A 21,403-nucleotide genomic window follows, 5' to 3' on the forward strand; every position below is an offset into this window, starting at 1 on the left:
CATCAAATTTAGTGTAAAATTGAACATAAACGAGGTATTCAATAAATAACGAATTCAACCTCAAACTCAATATGGCGACTAAAGGACGAAGGGTGTACTTCCGAAAATCTGGATGCAGACTACTAATGACCCCTCTCACCTTCACAGCCAGTCGTGCAGGATAATTGCTGTTAGAAATTGATGCAATTTTCAATGTATGTACGTACGCACATACATACATCCTGACTATCCTGACTGAGCTAGCCTGTCTCAAGTAACTGCCCGTGTCGCCAAGTTGACTGCAGCACTTGGAAACATCCTGTATAATATCTCAGTGATAATATCAAATCAAACAAACGCGTATGGCATGTTGAACATATGTGTCTAAATCAATAATGATTGCAATTATTATGATTTATTGATAAACCGCATTCCTTAATACCTGTATATCATAAAGTATCTATACGGGTTATAAATGATTCATGAATGGTATATTATTTAAAAATACATTTGTTTTCTGAAGTGGTACGTCAATGTTACACAGATCATAGGTACTTGTGAAGTGAAAAATTGAAGCTGTTACCTAAACTTATTAGTTTATGCTATGCTCGATATTCTGGATACAGGCAGTAAGTACATTAAACACATCAATGAGATACAGTGTAAAGGAAAGGAATGAAATTGAAGACTTCAACGGAGAACAGAACATCGTCATAGAAGTTAAAAAAAATTTTTAACTGCAACTGTTAGTCGATTAACCGAAATTATTCAAGGAGAAGGCCATTTTTTCCTTTTCAATCCACCGACCGTACCATGTGCTTAATTGTACCTGACAATAATTTTAATAGATTAATTTTCGCATTGAAAGTGAAAGTTAACGTCAAAATATTACTAACAGGTTTCTTTCCACTACTCGGTGCTGATGTTTACAGGTCAATTTGTTTTCAGTTGACCTATGAAACAGCAATGAATTGTTGAATCTACTGTTTCAAAACTGGGGTGAAATAACGAAATGGCTTTTCTTCGTTTCTAATTATGAGCTTCTCGCTGTTTTATCAATATAGTAACACAACATCTGGTTTACGACATTGAATTGATGCATTATTTTTTGAAAATATAATGGATAATGAAATCGCGAACGTATTAATGATAGTGCATCTTTTACAAATTACAAGTCTGCTAAGTCGACATTCACGTTTTAATTGACGAAATATGTGAGACTATATCGATGTGTGCTGATATTTATTATTATCGGTTCTTTTTTCTTGCGTCTAGCCAAATTGTTGGAGAAATCTTTTATAGACTACCCTGGAGAGGGTAACGTCACTCCCAGGAGTGTGGGATTCACCTCACGGGATACCCACTAAAACCAGCGCCAAAAGCCAGTCCTCGTTATCTTTTGCATACCACAAGGCTGTTAGCAACACCTGTTTTTGAAAGTCAATCATTGAATTTAATTGTGTGAGTACTATATGTATATTTTGATAGGAACAAATCCAATATTATTGAAAAATTCAGACGGCGTCATACGCAGAAGTAAAGGGCAAGACTCTCAACTTTTTACTGTTTTCGTAATATTACTCTCATAATAGAAATGCTGAGAAGTGAGGCTGATATTTATTTGCAATAAAAGACATCCCTCATAGTTTTGTATCATCCATAACGAGCAATTCGTCAAAAGAATCTTATCTCATGTTTCACTTCTGGTCTTATCCATCGTAACTCTCCTCCAAAAGTTATTCCTTGCTATTCTTTACACCCCATGAAACTCTCAGTAATACCTGTTTTTGATATTCGTACATCATAAATAGATAAATGCAGAGTGCATACTTCGATATGAGCAAATCCAATATTAATGAAACAAATGAAGACAGTGTCATATGCAGATGTAAACAACAGGACACTTGACTTTTCTCCATTTTCGTAATACTTTTCTCATAATACGAATGTTGAGGCTCAGATTTATTTGCATTAAGAAGCGCCTATCATACTTTTGTATTAATCATTATGAGCGATTTGATATAAGAATCTAATCTTAAGTTTCACTCCTGATCTCGCCTACTGTTACTGTTAACCAAAAGCCGTTCCTTGCCATCCTCTACATTCCACGGGACAGTCGTCATAGCTATTTGAAAAGTCAAATATGATAATTAGAACAATACGATGCGTATGTAATTTGATAAGAAAGAATGTAATATTAAACAATTGTGTTGAGTGCAAAAGCAAACAAATATAAAGTTGACTTTTCACCATTTTTATAATACTATATTCTCACACTATAGAAATGCTGAGGTTCAAATTTTTGTTCAGTAAGAATTGTCCATCATAAATTTTTATTATTCATCAATAGAGATTTGTCAAAAGAATCTCACGTCTTAGGCCTGGTTCTTCTGTCTGAAGAGTTGCTCCATGTGACGTCCGTTTTACTCGGTGGAAAATGAGAACCGTTTTCGGATCAACCTGCGCACCTGTTGCAGCTGCCTGATGGGAATTGCAGCGCACACATCGGCGATACGGTGCCTCATATTGTGCTTTGTGGTAGGGGCCTGTGCATAGACAATTCTTTGAACTTTACCCCAGAAGTAATAATCAAGTGGCGTGAGATCTGGTGAGCGTGCTGGCCACCTAATCGGACCTCCTGTCACAATCCATCGCTCCGGGAACATAGCGTTCAGGATCTTTGTGTTCGCGTTGCTGTTGTGAGCAGGGGCCTCGTCTTGCTGCCACCAAACCTGGTCCATAGGAATGGGATTTCCGTGCAACAAACGGGGGAGTTCGTTGGTAAGCAGGTCTCTATATTTCTGGGAATTCATATTCCCTTCAAAAAAATAAGGTCCGATTATTCTATCCCCTAATAGTCCAACCCAGGCCTGGACCTTCCAACTGTGTTGGGCGTCCTGCTCCACAATCCAATGTGGACTTCCTGGAGTCCAGTAACGACACTCTTGTTTAATCAGCATTACGATGTTTGTGAAGGTGACTTCATTAGTGAAGCACACTCTCCGGAAGAATTCGGCATCTTCCTTGAGACGCTGTATTCCCCAGTTACAGTACCGTAGCCTTTGATCGAGATTTTGTGCCAGTTGGCACCTGATGCGCTGTTTTCCAAATGTACGATTTTCCTGATGGATTCTCGCGGAACCTCTGTACGAAATTGATTATTTCGTTTAAAAGGCATGAGAAAATAATTAAACCAGATGCAATTAATTGTTTCACTTCTACATTAACTGTTACATAGTGTTGATTCTATGAATAGAATTATCTTGTAATTTTCACGCAGTTAGCAAATATCAATTAACAAAACCAGGAATGACTATAACAAAGAAGTTTTTGCATCAAATGAACTGCTTAGCTTAATTAAATAAAATACAGTTGCTTCTTAATGTCAATCTGCAATTTTTGAAAGTACCCAAAGAAATATTTAAAAAAAAAACATTCATTCACAAGATCAATTTCAAATTACTAGTTGATTTAGTATGGAACTCTCCAGATGTTCGTTTTACAATAATAAACAAGTTACAAAAAAATATTATCCAGAAAAAAAAACATACGCAGTGTTCTGGCCACCTGTCTCATGCTCTGGACCTCGTTTTTCTCAAGTGCATTTTTCACTGCGTCTCTTGCTGGGCCATCCAATACCAGTCTGATGCGTTGCCGTCGGGGCTGTTTCAGTACCCCAAACTTCCGCTCTGTTTCTGCCAGTCTAAAAACGAGTTTTGCATAGGTGAATGATACATTGTTGTATAAATTGATGAGCATTATAATCTTACAGAAACAAAATTGACGTAAACGATATTTCTATCACATAAATGATCCTACACTTTTTAGGTTACTTAGCTTGCGCAAGTTGGATCTAGTTCTAGTGTAAATTTACGTATTTGTGCAATTCTGAATTTATTTCATCACGAACATCATACCTTCGGAAGGATTGCCTTGATGGTGGTTGTTTATCCGCCGTGAATCGCTCGCGGTAGATTCTTGCCGATCGCGTGAAATTATTACCAGTTTCCGCGAGTAATCGGTGCATCCGGACGCGCCGCTCTTCTCTCTCCATCTTACAATTAATTTATAAGTTTCTAACAATAACTATGCTAACAATACAAGTACAATAACAAAACGGTAATTAAATTAGTGGTAAAATATCAACAGTCCCAAATATTTAGCAATATAATAAATAGGTGTAGGAAACTGATGACTCTCAAAAAAAACTTCACTGTAACTTAATAATTATATGGGCATAAGGAATATGCTAAGGGTATTATCGACGTGAAAATATCGCGGATCTATGACGAGGTATGGCGATAACTCCGATAATCTCCAAGAAAAATCGTTGAATGAATCTTTGTGGAATCTTTACATCAATATGCTGTCACAAGCTCGAGACTGAATTAATAAGATACTTCATTTGTTATTTCTACTGTTTCTTACCGCTAGATAATTTTCATCCCGCGAGTCAGAATTACCAACTCAAATTGTCATTACTCAGGAATCCCGCCAAAAACTACCTGGTATCCAACGTTCTTGCTCTATATTACCGAATCGAAAAGAATGTCGATTATTTGAGTTGTTTATTTAATATGCTATTGCCAAAATTCAATGTTTTTAGTAATAATCCAAACATAATTTACCGCTAAAGTAACTAAATCATTAAAAAAAATTAGTTTTATATAGCTAAATTTTTAACGAAAAATACGCAATGCGACTTTGAGGGTATCCGGCAAGACAGAACGAATGTAGGATATATTCCGAAATATACTTGCAGTACTGCAAGTACTGGCAACCGCGTTCCGAAATCGCGTGTCAACCCTCTGGTGGCAACAGATCGTACTCAAAGTGAAAATGGACTGTACTTTGAAATTTCAGTAGAATACATTTGTTTTTCTTTTATATTTAATGGTTGCATAATTTTAACGATTTTCCTTCTTTTCACAAGGACCAGACAGGTTTTAACCACATTATTGACACTTTGATATTCAAGAATATTTCAAACAAACGCTAAAGATTGTGAATTTTTCAATTACACGAAGTTACTAGTCTTTAGAATTTGTCCAAGACCATACAAATTTAGCGTACGGTCGAGCAACTAGACCGTATGTCCGTAGAGGCAAAGTTACCGTACAAATCCCGTCTTGACCATACAGCTGGCAACGCTGATAAGTAAGAACCATAGACTTGGGCTACTATCACGTGTAGCCACGGTCTTACATACAGGTCTTGCGACTCTGAGTTTCGACGTGGGCCTCTTAACGTGTCAAGCCGCTAGCGTCGCTGCGATCGAGGGATGCCCGGTGCGATAAGGATGACGATAGTCGCGCTCGCGCGTCACATGGGCGTGGAATCCAAAGACCGTGGCTTATTCAAACATTGTAGGTTATGTTGATGCATCCCTCGATCGCAGCTCCATCTGGATTTTTCTTCAACAGAGGAGCCACTCTCTACCATTGGAATTCTATTGAGTCGCAAGACCTGTATGTAAGACCGTGCGTGTAGCACAAGGTGTAGCAAACTTAGATGCTTCTTCCATTTGTCATGTTTCTACTTACATAAAAGTGGTAGAGGATTTGAAACTACAAATCCTACACCAAAGTGTAAGCAAGCACAAGAGTTAAAATAATTTACAGATTACCGCGATTGACCGCGTTGAATACTTGTGGCAACTTGAGCGACTAGTTACTGTTTGATATCTGCGGGAGTAATCATTTCAGCGAGATAATATTGAAATGGCAGCAAACACTCGATCGCGTAAAAAGGCCGTTAACGAAACCGATCAAAACAACACGGAAATACATGCAGATCTTTTAAAACGTGCCGAGAAGAACCGTCAGAAAGCTTTACTGTTGAAAAAGGCGAAGCTGATCGCTCATCCTTACGCGAAAGAGTAAGATCGTCAGTTATTACTAAATAACAGCTGATTATTCTTGTATGCATGTCATTTCGACGTATCTACATTTACGTATAACTAAGCTTGCGATAATATTTTTGATACTTTGATCATTTGATTCAATATGCTAGGGACAACACTGACACGGTTACTGGAAGACTCGTCAAAGTAAGAGGTCAACGTGTAATCGATAGCGGAGGTGGATTCCTCATTGAAGAAGATGACGAGCTTGAGCAACAAATGGTAGTCTCATTTCTCATGTACAGTTAACAATAGTTGAACACTATTTGGTGCTAATAAGTATTTTGGCACATTTAAGACGAGAAAAGCTTTCTCGAAGATTCAGAATTAATTGAGTAGCAGTGATATACTTAATGACTAATTAGAAACTGATTTCTAGAATAAAGGGTCCTGTTACTAATTGCGCAATATTACTTACATTCAAATCACATGCATAAACTATTCACAGCCAAAGATGGAATGTTCGAATAAATAGATTGTGATTTACTGAAATTTTTGGGATAGTTTGCATAGTTAGTATAAGCTTAATTGACATTATTCCATACAGAGGTGATAAGCAATCACGTAAAATCATTTATATGATGTTTTTAGCTAAAGATTACATCCGTACCAGCACCAATTATAAGTAAACTGCCTATATGTAACGAATGCCTGGGTGAATTCAAAGATTCCTATCTCTTCCAGACCTTCGATTTATTGGTTTGCGATAAGTGCAGGTAAATCAGCTTCAGTTATATTAAATATGCATAGCTTTCAATTTTTCTAGTAATTAAAAAAAAGGGTATTCCATCATAAAATTGAACAGTACTGTATACTGTTCATGAATTAAATTAATCTCTAAGTTTCGTTTGAGATTGTTTTGATCTATGGATTAATAAACTTTATTTATACTTACGCACTATTAATTTCATACACTTATGTCTAAAAGATTACACAACTGTTCTGTATTTACCGTTTCCTTTTACAAATTTCGAAGTGGTAATAATACAGGCTTTTCACTGTTGTTGAAATTAGATAAAAATATTATCAAATTGCGTGTCATGTATTAATTTACAAAAAAAAGTTTGATAAATCCGGTCACATTGAGAATACAACTTTTGCAGTTTAGAAAAAAAGTGATTATAGTTTTTTTTCACTCTCAGAGACAACGAAGACAAACATTCTCTAATAACAAGGACAGAAGCAAAACAAGAATATTTGTTAAAGGACTGTGACCTTGATAAAAGGGAACCACCTTTGAAGTACATCGCAAAAAAAAATCCACACAATGTACGATGGGGCGAAATGAAGATGTATTTGCATCTTCAAGTAGAAAAACGTGCCCTCGAAGTTTGGGGTTCGGAAGAGGCTCTGTTAGAGGAAAGAGAAAAACGAGATGTCAAAAGACAAGAAGGAAAAATCAAGAAATTTAACAAAAAGGTGTGAAATTTACTAATGATATGCACGTACTTCTAAGACATGGTTGTCTTTTCATCTCCTATAAGTCAAAGTGATTTGAACTTTTCAAAGAAAAGACTGTACCTAGTCAGTGGTTCTGAGCTATTTTTACGATTCAAAGAATACGAGAATTCTTAACCAAAGATTTATTTCATAGGTGAAACAATTACGAATGAATGTACGGAGTTCTATGTACGACAAAACAAAAGCATCGCACACTCATGAGTTCGGCGAAGATACTTACAATGAGGAGGATGATAATTATTCCCATACCTGTGAAACATGTGGCTATGAAGAAATATATGAAAAAATGTAACTTTAAAAATGAATTATTTAATAGCATATCATTCCCATGTGTGCTGAAGTAAAGTATTGCTGCTGTGCGGAACAAAAAAATATTGATCATTTCTGCATTTAGACAATGATGTTTGTAAGAAAAAATATAAATTTGGTATTTTGAATGGTGAATCGATATTTTTTTTCTAGGTAACCCGATCACACAATTGCCGTATTGTTTGGAAATAATTGAAAATCCAAACATCGTTTCTTTTTGTATGCGTACTATCAGTTTATTTATTTTCACCTGATGACTAGTTTTACGTTCGATGGTTGGGAGACATATTCTACAATTTCACAACTTCAATTTCATTTTTTACTACAAATTCTTTCATACATGTATATATTATAGTGTCAACTGTACAATAAAATTCTCGAAAGAAGTGGATTTGACGTATTTGATACATCGCATTCTGCTAGCCTACATGGATATAGATGAATGAAGGATTTTTTTTTATCATTGTCACGATTGTTTTTGGCCTTGTAAGAAATTTCCATTTCACAGACGTGAGCTGCTGACTATTCTATCAGCTTTGCATATGAATTGAGGAGTTCATGCTTTGGTATGTGAAATCAAGAGTCTGAAATACAATGAAGAAAAAAAAAAACAAATAGTCGAACAAGCTTTGCACATTACGTATTTCATTTTAATATCAAGTTCATCCATCCGCAACTCTTCGCTAGAACCTCAATTTATAGATGCATATATTGGGATGCATATAATGTGCTTAGTTGTATTAGGCGTTATGTTGTAGTCAGTTTTAAATAATATCTCGGATGTGAAACAGTTTCCTTCTTGTAATTACACCCGAAGTTCCTAAACTTTTCTGTCTATCTTTTCCTATGTTTATTTGAAACAGTTTGTACAATTATTGTATTTTGTATCAATATATTAGCACTATCTCGAATAAATTGAATTATTTATAGTCTTGAAATCTTAATGCACAATGCTTTACTGATAAGTGTCAGAAATTGTAATATTTCTTTGCTGAACTCTACACAATAATAAGTATTCTTACACTTTTATTTATTGTTCTGCGTTAAAGCATTTCCAACTATGTGTTTGAAGATCCTGCTTTAAGGTAACATAATGAACGGTATTCAAACAATTCACAATTTCGAAACTTTGGGATAGTGAAAATCGTAGTAGAGCATAAGTCATGATGCAATCAAGGCGATGCATCTTCGTTTTCTAACTGCAGACCCTACAAACTAATTATAAAGTTTCGAAATGGTGATTTTCTAAACATATTTTGTTACTTTGACTTGATAAACTTCTACCTTCTTTAACAACAGGGTCTGAACGCACTTAATTTTTCGTACATCAATTTTTCTTTTTGCTACTTAATATTTTCATAGTTATTGCAAGTCTAATTCTGAATAAACATCCGAAAAATAACAAATTTAAAGCGATTTGTGTCGAACTATGCACTTCAACATTGTAGTACAGTTTTCAAATACACCGCATTATTGTCGTTGCAGTGTGACTGCAGAACCATAAGATAAAGCTGTTTCATTTGTTTATTACCAGGGTTCGTACGTTTTTTGGAACCGAAATTCCCTGACTTTTCCAGGTGTTCCAGCCTGAAAATAGGAGTTCTTTCAGTAACCTTCCAAGAAATATGCCGCTGATTAATGACAATTTTTTTGCATATTAATACTAATACCTTCAATATTACCTAGTAATTAATTTACTGTCCGATTACTAATTTACAAACAACATCCAGCGATTTTCAGTAAAAAAAAAAACGAAAGTAGATTTGATATCAAGTAATGTACGTATAAGAACGGGTTATTTCTTCAAGAAACTTAAAATTCCAGTCTTATTTTCAAAATTCCCTGACTTTTCCCTGCTGTAAGAAACTCCCTGAATTTTCCCGGTTTTCCAGGTTTTCCCTTTGCGTACGAATCCTGATTACGATATCCGGTTTCTGCTGCATGAATGCAGAAAAAACCAAAGAAGAGCAACAGAGATACCATAAACCGGAGTAACTTTGTGACAGCGGAAAAACGCATGATATTTGATAAAAATTCAAAAGTCAAAAATCGCCCATTATCCCAAAGTTACCTTGGTTTACAATATTATTTTAATGGCTAGATCCCGTAATAATTTGCAACAAATTTTAGAAGTAAACAAAATATATTAATCTGATTATACGTGATATACTATTTATATTATACGCACGTGTATATATTAGTCTATTTGCTCCATCAACATAGATACCTCTAGTTAATTTTTCATTATTACTACATATACATATATATATATGTCGCAATTCCTTGTTCGTAATATTTATATATATGTGTATATATACTTCATTTTTTCAAACATATACTGTAATCGGAATCATGGCGATATTGTCTTTGATTAAAGAAATAATATTAATAATAATTGCACCACCATTTCTTCAATCAGTATGCAAAACGTTGCACCTATATATATATCTATATATGCTCGACTTTATATTAATCGAACATTTAAATCAGTCGCACAGTTCGAATAACCCTTGAAATTAAGCATTCTAATGTAAATACAAAAAGTATGCAAGAAGCCAATTCTCACTAAAAGGTGACGCAATATATTTAATAAAAGTAAAATAGAATATATTAAATATTTATGCACATGTCTCAGCGATGTTTGCCTCGTACATCCGATTATTGTTATTATTAAAATTTTTCAAAGTTTTTTCTTAATTAAAATAACAGTTGATGATTTCTTTATCTTCAAGTATGTAATTACATGTTACTTCTAATACGTTTGACAAGAGTGTTTCTAACGATAACCATCCGCAAGTCGATATCATTGTCGTTATCATTATTATTATTTATTACCATTATATAATAAGATATTTGATTTAATTGCTCTGACAATGAGACGTAATGGGTGTTTCGTAGGATTATTCTTCTCTGGAACAAACGGATTTCTTCTCATGTGACAATTACAGTGTGTATCCTGAGATTGAGAGAGAGAGAGAGTCATTGCTGCTCTTTGGAACAACGAATCGTTCACTGCTTCGCACAACTCGTCTGTTCTTGTTTCTTATTTCTTTACGTTAATACAATCACACAAGTATTAAAGGCTCTGCTAGGACTGTCGTGCTGGTTCTGTGCATTGAGGTTCTATAGGTGGGATAAGATTTGGCACTGTCAAGTTTCCACCCATACTCGTTCTGTTTAAATTCACCGGATTACTCATTGCCGTAGACGATCTGCAATGTGAGAAATTCATTTAGGCAACATCGTAAATTTTGTTTATTTATCTTCAATTTATGTACGTACGTATGTGAAATACTTGGTAAATAAGAAGGGATCAAGCAGTTCTTCTCTCGGACATTTTATTATTGTCAATAAACATTATTTTTGCATTGGAATCTTTTACTTTTCATTATAATGAATGGCAGAATAACTACACAAACTCAAATAGTAATACTAACAAAAATATTTTTCTACCTCAGATATATAAGGATGTGGGTGGTAAAAATAATTATATAAAAACAATCAATCTTTCTAATAGTCTTCCCAATGATTTAAAAACACTACGTATCTAGTGTTAAATCTGGGAAAACTAAATTCAAAACATGGTTATTATCAAACAGTTGTCAACAAATCTCTAATCTTATATTGTAGAAGAAAGCTATATGGTTATATCACTTCAAAATTTTAAGTTTCTGTTGTTAAATTGTATATTAACTGTGTTAGCGATGTTTCGGAATAATAAAATTGAACTGCACTATCTTTTCTTAGCATGTAAGTTAGTTGTATAGCATCCCAAACCTACATATAGGTATCTTTATATCGGTAGGATTTACTGGTATGTATGTATGTACCTTTTTTTTTTGTAGTACACTATGTAAGCAATGGGATTAAATAAATAAATAAATAAATTAGTTACCAATCTAAATCACAAGATTTAACTAACTCGACCCAAATCCTGTAATCTAAAGATAAATATTAGTAGATTTCTATGATCTTCACTAATGAAATATAGTTTCATTACTAATTTAGCCAGGTGATTACATGAAAAACTATATTGAAAACTATAAATTAGAATTTCCATTTTGATTATTCGAGTGAAGAGCTTTTAACTTTCAGGTAATCCATTAGTAAGACAATCATGAACTGAAATTTAGATTCAGAGAAAAGATCAATGTGACTAACATTTTATAAGTTAAACCCCATAATTTTCACGACATTGATATTTTTTTTTAAAAGCGAAAGTGACTACAAATCGTAAAATTTTTTAAAAACTTCGGAACAAATATCTATTGTCAAATGATTGCTGTTCGACTAGTTTTTCGATTTCTGTTTGAGTGATTTTACTGAAAAAAGATTCAATACTACAGAGCAATACACAAAAGTAGAACTGCTTGATAATATTCCAGAGTTGAACAGCTCTGAAACGTGTTCCTCAATCTTAAGTAAAATAGATAATAGAAATGAGTTGTAATAAAATGTAAAATTGTATTGTACTATAAATATAAATTTTTTTTTCTAATAATTAAACAATACCCTGTTTCTTATCATTTTATTTTGCAGGTATATTATTATGCGTGATAAGAAGTTGTGGTGATTCATATTATGTCATGTCATCGATTTGTCTTCCGTTAGGCACATTATTATTCCACAGTATCAAGATAAAATCGTGAAACTGATACAGAAGATAATGGACAAGTCCTATTATTTAGATGGTCCGAAAATAGAGCATGCAGGCAGGCGTGCCTTGGCTTTAAATGGAATTGAGTCCAGACATTTATCAAATGACTGCTGTATGCAAGCAGCATTTTGGCCAATCTACATTTTAAATACGTGTACAAAATGAGACAGTTTCAAATATTACCGAGTCATGATTTCGTAGGTACCAGATTAGCCTTGTCTATACCTGTTATGTCGGAGATGACTTTTGACTAGATGTCCTGCAGTGAGAGCCGCCATCAAGGATAACTCTCCGGCAAGTACAGTGGCGCAGACAACTCTGGCAACTTTGCTAGCATTTTCACCAGGAGTTTCCGGATGGGCGCCTTTGGCTCCAAGTACTCCCAAACAAGCACCCTGAGCGGGCAATCCAGTCCCGCCTCCAACAGTGCCAATTTCAATGCTTGGCATTGTGCAGGATACATACAAATCATTTCCATCAGGCCCCCAGGGCTCCATGATGGTCATGCAATTACTGCTTCCTACATTTTGGGCCGGATCCTGTCCTGTGGCAATGTATATGGCTGTAACAACGTTCGCTGCGTGCGCATTGTAACCGCCTATGCTGCCTGCGATAGCAGATCCAATTAAGTTTTTACTGATATTAACATCGACCAGCGCATGGACCGAGGTCTTCAGTACTGTGGTGACGATATCCGCTGGAACGATGGCTTCACAGACAACGCTCTTCCCTCTGCCTTCAACCCAGTTGACAGCAGCCGGCTTCTTGTCGGTACAAAAGTTTCCGCTTAGTGACAGAATCTCCATATCTGTAAAGATTTTCTGCACCGCTTGTAGAGATTTTTCTGTACCTTTCGAGAGCATATTCATACCCATAGCATCACCGGTTTTCGCTACAAATCTTATGAACAACAGTCTGCCTGCTATGCGAATGTGTATTCTTGTCAACCTTGCGTATCTGCTCGTCGAATCAAATGAACTTTTCATCGTTGCAAAGTTCTGCTCGTCCTGCATCCATGTCATCGCTTCACTTGCTCGAGATATATTTGGAAATCGAACTACGGGTCCTCTAGTCATGCCATCTGCGACTACTCGGCTTGTCACTCCACACTTCAGGAGAGCCCTGCTTCCACGATTTGTGGAGGCGATTAGACAGCCCTCTGTTGTCGCCATTGGAACATGAATCAATTCACCATCGACCAGTAAAGGTCCGGCTATTCCAACCGGTATCGGTATGTATCCAATCACATTCTCACAGCAAGAACCCAACACTTTTGAATAGTCGTAGTTTTTGTACGGCAAATCCGACAGATGATCCAGGAATTTTCCAGCCCTTCCAACGATCGTACGGCGCAAATTAACTCCTCTTTCCATATCCCCAACTGCTTTCTCAAGCTGATATGCTGGAATGTATTTGTGTTGCACAAGTTGTATGACTTCGGAGTCTGTCAGCGCGCTCGCACCCAACTGTAAAGTGAAAGATTTGTTTATATTTAGATCTCCTGACACTTTTAAGGGAGTACGTATAAGTAGATGACTGAAAAAGTGAGTGAATTTCGGAAACTTATACTTTGACAACCAATTATTCAATTTGATTTGAGTTTGTTTTATTCAAAAGCATGGCAAACGAGCTTCATTTGCATATTTTCCTTTTTACTAGAAACAATCAATGGGAAGCACTGGCATTGCCAATAATGTCAACGATTTCGTTCAATAATCTGTTTTGCGGAACCCAGGTCATCTGAAAAACGGCTCGAACTGATTTACTTCAAACTTAGAGAGAATATTCTTGAACAGATCATCCACTTTGACAATATTCCATTTTTCTTAAATTAAAATATTCTTTTTGCTAGTCAAATAAAAAAAATTGTACATTTTTTACGAAAAGTTGAATGTCCATGTCAAACAGCCTTCATTTAGAAAAAACTTTTACCGTGACAGAGGATAAACTATCCAAGAATGCGGCCCACAAATTTAAAGTAAATTGGTTCAGACGTTTTTGAGAAACCGTTAAGAACGCAAGACATGTTACCTAGAGAAATGGTTGAAGTTATTGTCAATAACATTGATTTATATGAAAATATTTATATAAAAAAATTTTTTAAATGAAACTCAATCTACATACTTTTGAATAAAAGATACTCCAATCGAATTGAATAATTGATTATCAAAATATGACTTCCAAAATCCGGACACTTTTTCAGATGTTTATTCATGTAAACCTTCTTAAAACCGGACAATAAAGAAAATACTATAGATATGAATTAGATTGAATTATGGAATATTGCCCGCGATTCATAGGACTCATTATTTGATAGTTGTTTTAATCTGTCAAAGATTGAAATACATTTAACATACCTCAGATTTATAAATGGCCAGACATTCTTCGACACTCCTTGTCGTTTCGGGTGTATCTTGTGAATTATCTGCATTAGATTCAGGAAAGTTTTGCGAGTACGGAATGCTTTTTTCTGTCTGAACCTCTTTGTCGAAGAATTTGACTTGCATCTCGTCGCCAACTTCGACCCATTCTCCATTCATTCCAGAAATTGGAAACACAGGTGTATGCATCACAGGTAGCGGTGTGCCAAATCTTTGCTGAAGAGAAACATCTAGTGCAGTTGTTTGCATATTTTCTTCGCTAATTCTCTGTTGTTCCTCTCTTTCTTCGGTTAGTCTGAGCTGCTCGGTAAGCTCACCCTTGTCTTCAAAGAATATAAACTTTATAGCCAGCGTAAGAAGCAGTATCAAAATAACAATATGATCTGCACTGACTGACAGCCACTTCATAAAGTATTCGTGAAGATCCGTTGGCACTTCAGTATCGTTATGATTATTCACGACTATGTAAGAATTTACTTGTGATATCGTTCCTTCTGCTACATCCGCGCAATCTTCATGTTTGAATGGCCAACGACTGAAATTTTAAAAAAATACGATGATGTAAGCAAAGTAGCACTGTAAATATACACAAAATTTTATGAACCCTACTTTCAAGGTAAAGAACTCAATCGCAGATTAATTTTCTCTCACTCGAAATGAAACACAGTTCAAGATCCTGATTACTATACGAATCTTTCGTGAATGCACACAAGTTTGTGACCGATTATATTCGTTCTCTCCACACAACTGATCTTACTTCGTGAGAACAACTGACGGGTATGGCAAAGGTCTGATGGCGAGCAGTTTTTGTTGGAAAAAGACGAGGCTAAATCACTAAGAACTGATACAGCGGAAGCTTAGTGCCAAGCAGTGAGAGTAAAAAATTGTGTATGGCCAAAGGAAGACCAGTATCTGGAGCTTGCGAGTTAGGTAACAAGGTTCATAAGAGATATAGGGAGAGTTTTGCAAGGCACTGGTTAATTTTTCAGTGAAAAAAATCTAAATAACTTGATCACCGATGGTGTTAGATGAGATAAATATTTACAAGTTATGGCTCGGAGATTGGTTTACAGTAAGACGATGTTAGTGCGCAAACGTTTTTTCTCAAAGTGGTGAGATACTGGTATCGCTGTCAACGTAAGAATGAAAATTTCAGCCTGCGGCAGCTACTATTTTTGGGTACTCATTTTACTCTGTATGGTAGCCGAAGCTTTGTTCTGCAGGATATTATTACCATCCTCATGCAATATTCAATCTGTCGGGAATATTTATTTCCAACCGTGTTTCGTTTCCAATACTCATACTTAATTTCATAGAATTCAAGTTTTTCGTTTCTCAGTACACCGATTAGTCGCATAAAACACAACTCGATTTATAATTAAACGTAACAATCCGTTGTAACAACAATCTGAAGTATATTTGAATGAGGAAAAAGTACATTTTTGTATGAAATTTTTTTACAAACGTCAAACGCCTGAGCGCATACATTCAAGACTTTTATAACTGATTCAACTCATCTTTGCAACTAGTGATACATTTTGAAGAGTTATTCTCTACATGATGCAACATGAACATGACCTGTCGAACCAGGTAAAAAAGACTCTCCTGACAATAGAATTCTCCATAAAATGTATGAGGGGTCAGATTGTTACAATGGCATTGTTGAACTTCCACTACTCTTATTCGCTAGTCGAGAAACTTGTGTGCTAAGATCGCACGCTTGCATGAACTAATTCAGTGTCACAGTGGCCTATTCCCAACTTCGTTCTTCTGAGTAAATCTAGTAGTAAGTTTTCGATAAATGGAAATCCCGAATGACAATGCTGGAGTTTGAAGTTTTTCAAGAATTCAACTTTTATCATAGATAAATTCGGGATAAAAAATTTGTACGAATTACAAACTTGATCAAAAAAAGTTCAATATTTAAAATTTGAAACACTGTCAAGATTGTAATTTTAATTTTTCTCTGCCGAAAGTAGAAATTTAAATTGTAACAAGTTTGGTAAAGTATGATATATTTTCATACTAAACTCACGTGCCGCAAATGACATTTTCTAGGCAAGGGGGTTCAATTTTATCTGGATTTAGAGTCCACAAATAAATTTTCATTTAAGATACATGCATGAATAATTTAGAACTTTGAAATATCGCGTGCGGTTTTCAATGAAGTTAAAAAGCGAATTTTTTTTTTATCATCCTGATTGATTCTGATTTTTCCCTACAATAAATTTAAGGTTTTTTTATATTCCCAACTTCAACAGTTACACAGATACTATTAAAAAAGATTGTCAATTACCTATGGGCATGGACCAATATGAGACCGGCGCTCATGATTAACTTGACACGTTGAACAACAGGATTTGGCTTTTGATCTTCTTCGTGGAGAGAATGCATCAGTAACATTTTGTCGGCGCTGAGTTGGCCGATGGTGATACTTCCTCTGGACAGCTGAAATCATAAAATTGCGTGGATAAGGAGAAGGCTGATGAAATATAAAAGAAGGAAAAGAAATACACGACAAAACGTTCGAATCATAAAATCACTGCAAAAATGTCTAAAAAGTTCTCCAACTGTGGAATAATGAATTCTTAATTGAATTTACTTGTAACAAACTCCCTAAAATTTATAAAACTTTAACATCAACCTTATTACAAGTGATCAAAGGGTGCGCTTTGAAAATTCTGGAATCATTTTAAATAGAGGTGTGGCACCTCCTTAGAGCATAATTTAAAAACATGGACATACCTCAAGAATAAGAGACAAACATGCCGGATAGAAGGTCATAAATATAACGTAGTTCACAATGACGCTCAGGCAAGCAAAGCAGCATAATATTTCTAATCTTCTGACTCCCGACAAGGTTCCAATGCCGATGAGAAGTGTCTCGACTAGTGTATCCAGCGTTATTGACGGACCCAGCAAAGTCATACCGCGAGCAATATTCGCCCGGACTTCCTCCTGGCTCCTTGAACTCAGGGCTAATTGCGCTAACACCCCGGCCTTTGAGAGGTCGATCAGGAGGAGAAAGAAGAAAAGTGCGTCTCTGCAAACAAGCCATTTATTCGTATTATTATTCAGTGCTCCGCGGCCGTTGTAATCGCATCAGCAAACAAAAAAACATAAAGAATTCCCTGTCGTTTCTCAAATTTTGTAGATTTTTGCATAGAATATTGTATTGTTTCACTCACTTCAAATCTGAGATGTCGCTTTGGAGAAAATTCACCACACTTGATGTGAATATAAAACTGGAGAAGACGGTGAAGAGTCCGGCAATACCTTGAATAAAACAATTAATTATTAGAAGAGTAATATGTAACACGTAATTAAATTATTAATGATAGTCATGTAGAGATAAAATTATTCAATTACAAAACTAGAGTATTGCAATTAAAATTCATTAAGCATTTGGGCGACTATTTTTACCCAAGGAGTATCAAGTTTGAAATGGTATTGGTATTAGAATATTAGAGTATTAGAATATTGAATTAGTTGTATGCTATTACGTAACGAGTACATATTTATATAATTTGAAATTATTCCGATTGCCAAAAAAAAAGGTACACTAAAGAAGTTGTAAAATTCATTGCTGCCACAGTTCATGTTTTAAAGTGTATATAGAAACCTAGAACTATACATATATATTTGATTTTCGTTGTAGGAGAGATACTCTTGAGTCAATGTTCGTGTGTAAATAGACTGTCGAAACCATGCATGTGCCAATTTTGGGTGACCCTCTAACCGCTGCCTTGAAAATCAAACTGCTTCTTAGTATGCATTGCAGTTGAGAGCTGCAGGTTAATTGATTCAAACTATAAGTGAATGCAAATAAAATTTCTAGTCACAATATTTGCAGCCGCAACAACAAAAACTTGATAGCGACTATTTACCTAGATATGATTCAATCTATTTGAGATAATGGAATGAATCAACATAAAACTGGCAATATTTTCAAATCTAAATGGAGTAATGAATCTTGCAATTGCGAACATTTTTATATCGATTTTTACACGCAATTATTATTGGACGATGCTTTCGAAAAAAATAAGCCATAGGTGCACTAATTTTTGTATTATTGAGTTTCAGATTTGTGTGTGAACTTTGTTTTTCTTGTATCATCTTTTGAGAATTGTACAAGGTAGTATTGATTTGATTAATGACGTGTACTTTGATCAATTTTTTTTTGTAAAAAATTCAATTACGGCTATAGATTTGAATTACTTAGTAACCATGGATTGAATTTTACAGCTTTAAAAACAACTTGTTGCTTCGAAAAACCGGCCATTGTCAGAGTACCTTGTCAAAATGTAATTTATAATCGATTAGGATGTTCAAGAAGAAAAAAATAGTATGTTTTACCGGTTTTTACACATTTTCTTCCTTTTTTTTATCCTGACATTTTATAAGTAGATTTTTACATTGATTCGATTGTAATTAACTGTGAAAGTCAAGGTAAGGCGATACTAGCATAGCAATAATAATACACGTATTCCTCATCTTTCAGCTGATTTTCTAACTGACTTTGGTCTTGTGTAACAAGAAGGCAAACTTGGTCTTTTTGCCTCACGTATTTGCAATATGCGAGGCGAAAAGACCGTAGATTCCTTGTTACACACGATTTTTTGTATAACAAGAGTGCGTTACGCATTTCTTCACGAAGCATGAAATTGAGGTTAGGGTCGCGTTATATCAGATTTATTAGCGACAGCGCATGCGTGGAGTACAGAAAAGACCACTTTTTTTGTTCTAGGAGTTAAAAGTGGTCTTTTCTATACTCCGCGCATGCGCATTTGTAGACTCACTCTACCCTCATAGGGTGCGTTCCGAAACTAGTTTGCCGCTCCAAAAGCGCCCTAGGACAGGGACAGAGCTAGTCACGACCTCGACAGATCAAAAGAGATAAAAGATTTTCGGCAGTACTGGGAGCTAATTTCGGAACGCACCCACAGAAACGAATAGTTTGTGCACGGAGCACACGCATGGGAGAAGCGTAAACATGCTCGCGTTATGTAAAAAAAAAATTTCATACGATCGTTTTAGACTCGGTTCGGTGAAAGCCGCGCTATTTGCGAATCCATGAAATTGGACGAGGTTGAAGTTAGTAACGTTAACCCAACGAAACGTCAGGGAAAATATGATTATTGAACAAATTCCGAACGACTTTCAAGGAGTTGTTTTTTCAAAATACATATGTACGTTTTGTGTTATCATGATTTACTAAATTTTAGACAATCCTGAAAGTGCAAAGTAACAATTTTTTCTAAACGTGAATCGTGACAGTGACGTTGCTGACTTCACTCTCGTGAAATTAGGGATGCAGCACATGCAAATACGAACTGTATGACGTGCATAAATAAAATGACTGTGCGTTCCCAAACGCCATTTAATTTCACCAACTACCATCGCAAAGTATTCTACCCGATTCAAACTCTCACTTAATTTTTCACTTTCCAAGTTGCGTGATGCGCGTTTTACAAACACGCACACGCAACGCGATACACCTGTGGTATTCACATAATTTTAAAGAGGCCGGGTTCAATCCCACCAAATTGCCATCACGTTTGTTTATGACTGTTAGATAATCATATTGAGCAAAAGAAGATGAACAAAATTTCGTTGTGAAATAATTTGTCAACCGTTTCATCATAATTAAAATATTGAGTATTTCGAGCCCGTAACACAATAAATTCATTTTTTTCCATTTCTGTTGATCATTGCTCCTTTCTTTCTTGTTTTCTCCTTTGGTTACGGTAATTAAGTCTATAGCAGTGAAAGCATTAATGACGAAATTTTTGTTAATTCAAAGCAACCGTATGCGACATTTCATGTAGAAAAGGCAAACGAAAAAAAAACACAATTAAGGACGACATTGAAAAATGCTAAAAGAAGTAAAATTTAATAATATTGCGTCATTGCATAGTTCCTAATTTCAAGAATATGATTCAATTAATATTCGGGAAAATCTAGCAATAAGAATTATTATAATCAAAATCGACCCGAAAAATGTGAGTTGAACTTAATATCTGATGTCCAAACAATTGTAAATCAACTGTTTTTGTACAATTCAAATTTGAGGTTTGAAATATTTCTTTGCTGTATCAAATATATAAAACGAACCAATCTAATGTAAACAAAAATGAATAATAAGTCAAATATAACAGAATTTTTGAGTTACAAGAAAAAGATATCGTCAAGATGAGCGCAATTATACAAGTTGAAAAAAAAATCGACATAAATAACGAGTTGCGAACAAAATATGAGTACATGCCTAGAGTTCGAAAAATGATGCGGATGGTATTTATTGTTTTCAAATATGCAGGTTAAATCTAAAATCGTAGGGGTAGATTTGGCGCGGAATGCCTCATAACTTTATGCATGTATATAACGTGGATAATGAAGTGGTACGTATACACCACGTGGTTAATGAAGTAAGAAAAGTAAACCGTTGTCACTTTCTATAAAACTTTCCCCGTGAATGTTTCAAGGCTTTCACGTGCTATGCGGATGCATAGCAGGCTTCTTATAATACTGTACATAGATCCGGTTTTATGAATGAAATAGTTACGGTACATTATACCATAATTCGTATTTATTCATACGCGTCTGGAGAATACGGACATATAGATCACATTTCGACCAATTTCAATCAATGTCGAATAATCTGCATAACCGAATATGGGTGAACACGTCGCTTTACATACGGAGATTCGATACCAA

General features: G+C 35.2%; 3 protein-coding genes across 7 annotated transcripts in view; 1 reads left to right on the forward strand and 2 right to left on the reverse strand.

Annotated features, from left to right (window-relative positions):
* Positions 1-471: 471 nt before the first annotated feature.
* LOC124186217 lies at positions 472-4,723 on the reverse strand. 2 transcript variants are annotated; one of them, XR_006871597.1, is made up of 5 exons: positions 4,408-4,723; positions 3,897-4,033; positions 3,531-3,682; positions 2,352-3,123; positions 472-2,104 (listed from the first exon to the last, which is right to left on the reverse strand). XR_006871597.1 is itself a non-coding variant. In XM_046577732.1 (4 exons), the coding sequence occupies exons 2-4, from the start codon at positions 4,031-4,033 to the stop codon at positions 2,939-2,941; spliced, it is 474 nt and encodes a 157-aa protein (XP_046433688.1). In that variant the 5' UTR covers positions 4,408-4,722; the 3' UTR covers positions 472-2,938. The 2 variants fall into 2 exon arrangements, 1 of the variants encoding a protein (XP_046433688.1); XM_046577732.1 differs by having other exon boundaries at positions 472-3,123; positions 4,408-4,722.
* A 744-nt stretch (positions 4,724-5,467) lies between these two features.
* On the forward strand, positions 5,468-8,250 carry LOC124186215 (DNA repair protein complementing XP-A cells homolog). 2 transcript variants are annotated; one of them, XM_046577728.1, is made up of 6 exons: positions 5,468-5,857; positions 5,992-6,103; positions 6,473-6,597; positions 7,024-7,300; positions 7,476-7,630; positions 7,805-8,250. In XM_046577728.1, exons 1-6 carry the CDS (start codon positions 5,700-5,702, stop codon positions 7,806-7,808), a joined length of 831 nt encoding a protein of 276 aa, XP_046433684.1. In that variant the 5' UTR covers positions 5,468-5,699; the 3' UTR covers positions 7,809-8,250. The 2 variants fall into 2 exon arrangements, with proteins under 2 accessions (XP_046433684.1, XP_046433683.1); XM_046577727.1 differs by having other exon boundaries at positions 7,476-8,250.
* The window catches only part of LOC124186204 (3-hydroxy-3-methylglutaryl-coenzyme A reductase), a 48,361-nt gene continuing 34,831 nt past the window's right edge, over positions 7,874-21,403 (reverse strand). For all 3 annotated transcript variants that reach the window (XM_046577699.1, XM_046577698.1, XM_046577700.1), the window contains exons 4-9: positions 17,878-17,965; positions 17,435-17,732; positions 16,986-17,137; positions 14,666-15,224; positions 12,534-13,774; positions 7,874-10,863 (exon numbers count right to left, since the gene is read on the reverse strand). In XM_046577699.1, coding sequence (XP_046433655.1) covers positions 10,740-10,863; positions 12,534-13,774; positions 14,666-15,224; positions 16,986-17,137; positions 17,435-17,732; positions 17,878-17,965 — 2,462 coding nt within the window. In that variant the 3' untranslated portion in view covers positions 7,874-10,739. The remainder of the gene's footprint in view (positions 10,864-12,533; positions 13,775-14,665; positions 15,225-16,985; positions 17,138-17,434; positions 17,733-17,877; positions 17,966-21,403) is intronic.

This window comes from Neodiprion fabricii, chromosome 7 (genome assembly GCF_021155785.1).
Source record: "Neodiprion fabricii isolate iyNeoFabr1 chromosome 7, iyNeoFabr1.1, whole genome shotgun sequence".
Classification (NCBI taxonomy): domain Eukaryota; kingdom Metazoa; phylum Arthropoda; class Insecta; order Hymenoptera; family Diprionidae; genus Neodiprion; species Neodiprion fabricii.

Excerpts from the sequence above, each read along its gene's own strand:
- LOC124186217 (XM_046577732.1), bottom strand. The coding sequence starts at position 4,033 with ATGGAGAGAGAAGAGCGGCGCGTCCGGATGCACCGATTACTCGCGGAA. Across the intron at positions 3,683-3,896 it reads TCAAGGCAATCCTTCCGAAG|ACTGGCAGAAACAGAGCGGA; the intron begins GTATGATGTTCG and ends ACTCGTTTTTAG. Across the intron at positions 3,124-3,530 it reads ACAGGTGGCCAGAACACTGC|AGGTTCCGCGAGAATCCATC; the intron begins GTATGTTTTTTT and ends AATTTCGTACAG.
- LOC124186215 (XM_046577727.1), top strand. The coding sequence starts at position 5,700 with ATGGCAGCAAACACTCGATCGCGTAAAAAGGCCGTTAACGAAACCGAT. Across the intron at positions 5,858-5,991 it reads GCTCATCCTTACGCGAAAGA|GGACAACACTGACACGGTTA; the intron begins GTAAGATCGTCA and ends TCAATATGCTAG. Across the intron at positions 6,104-6,472 it reads ACGAGCTTGAGCAACAAATG|CTAAAGATTACATCCGTACC; the intron begins GTAGTCTCATTT and ends TGATGTTTTTAG.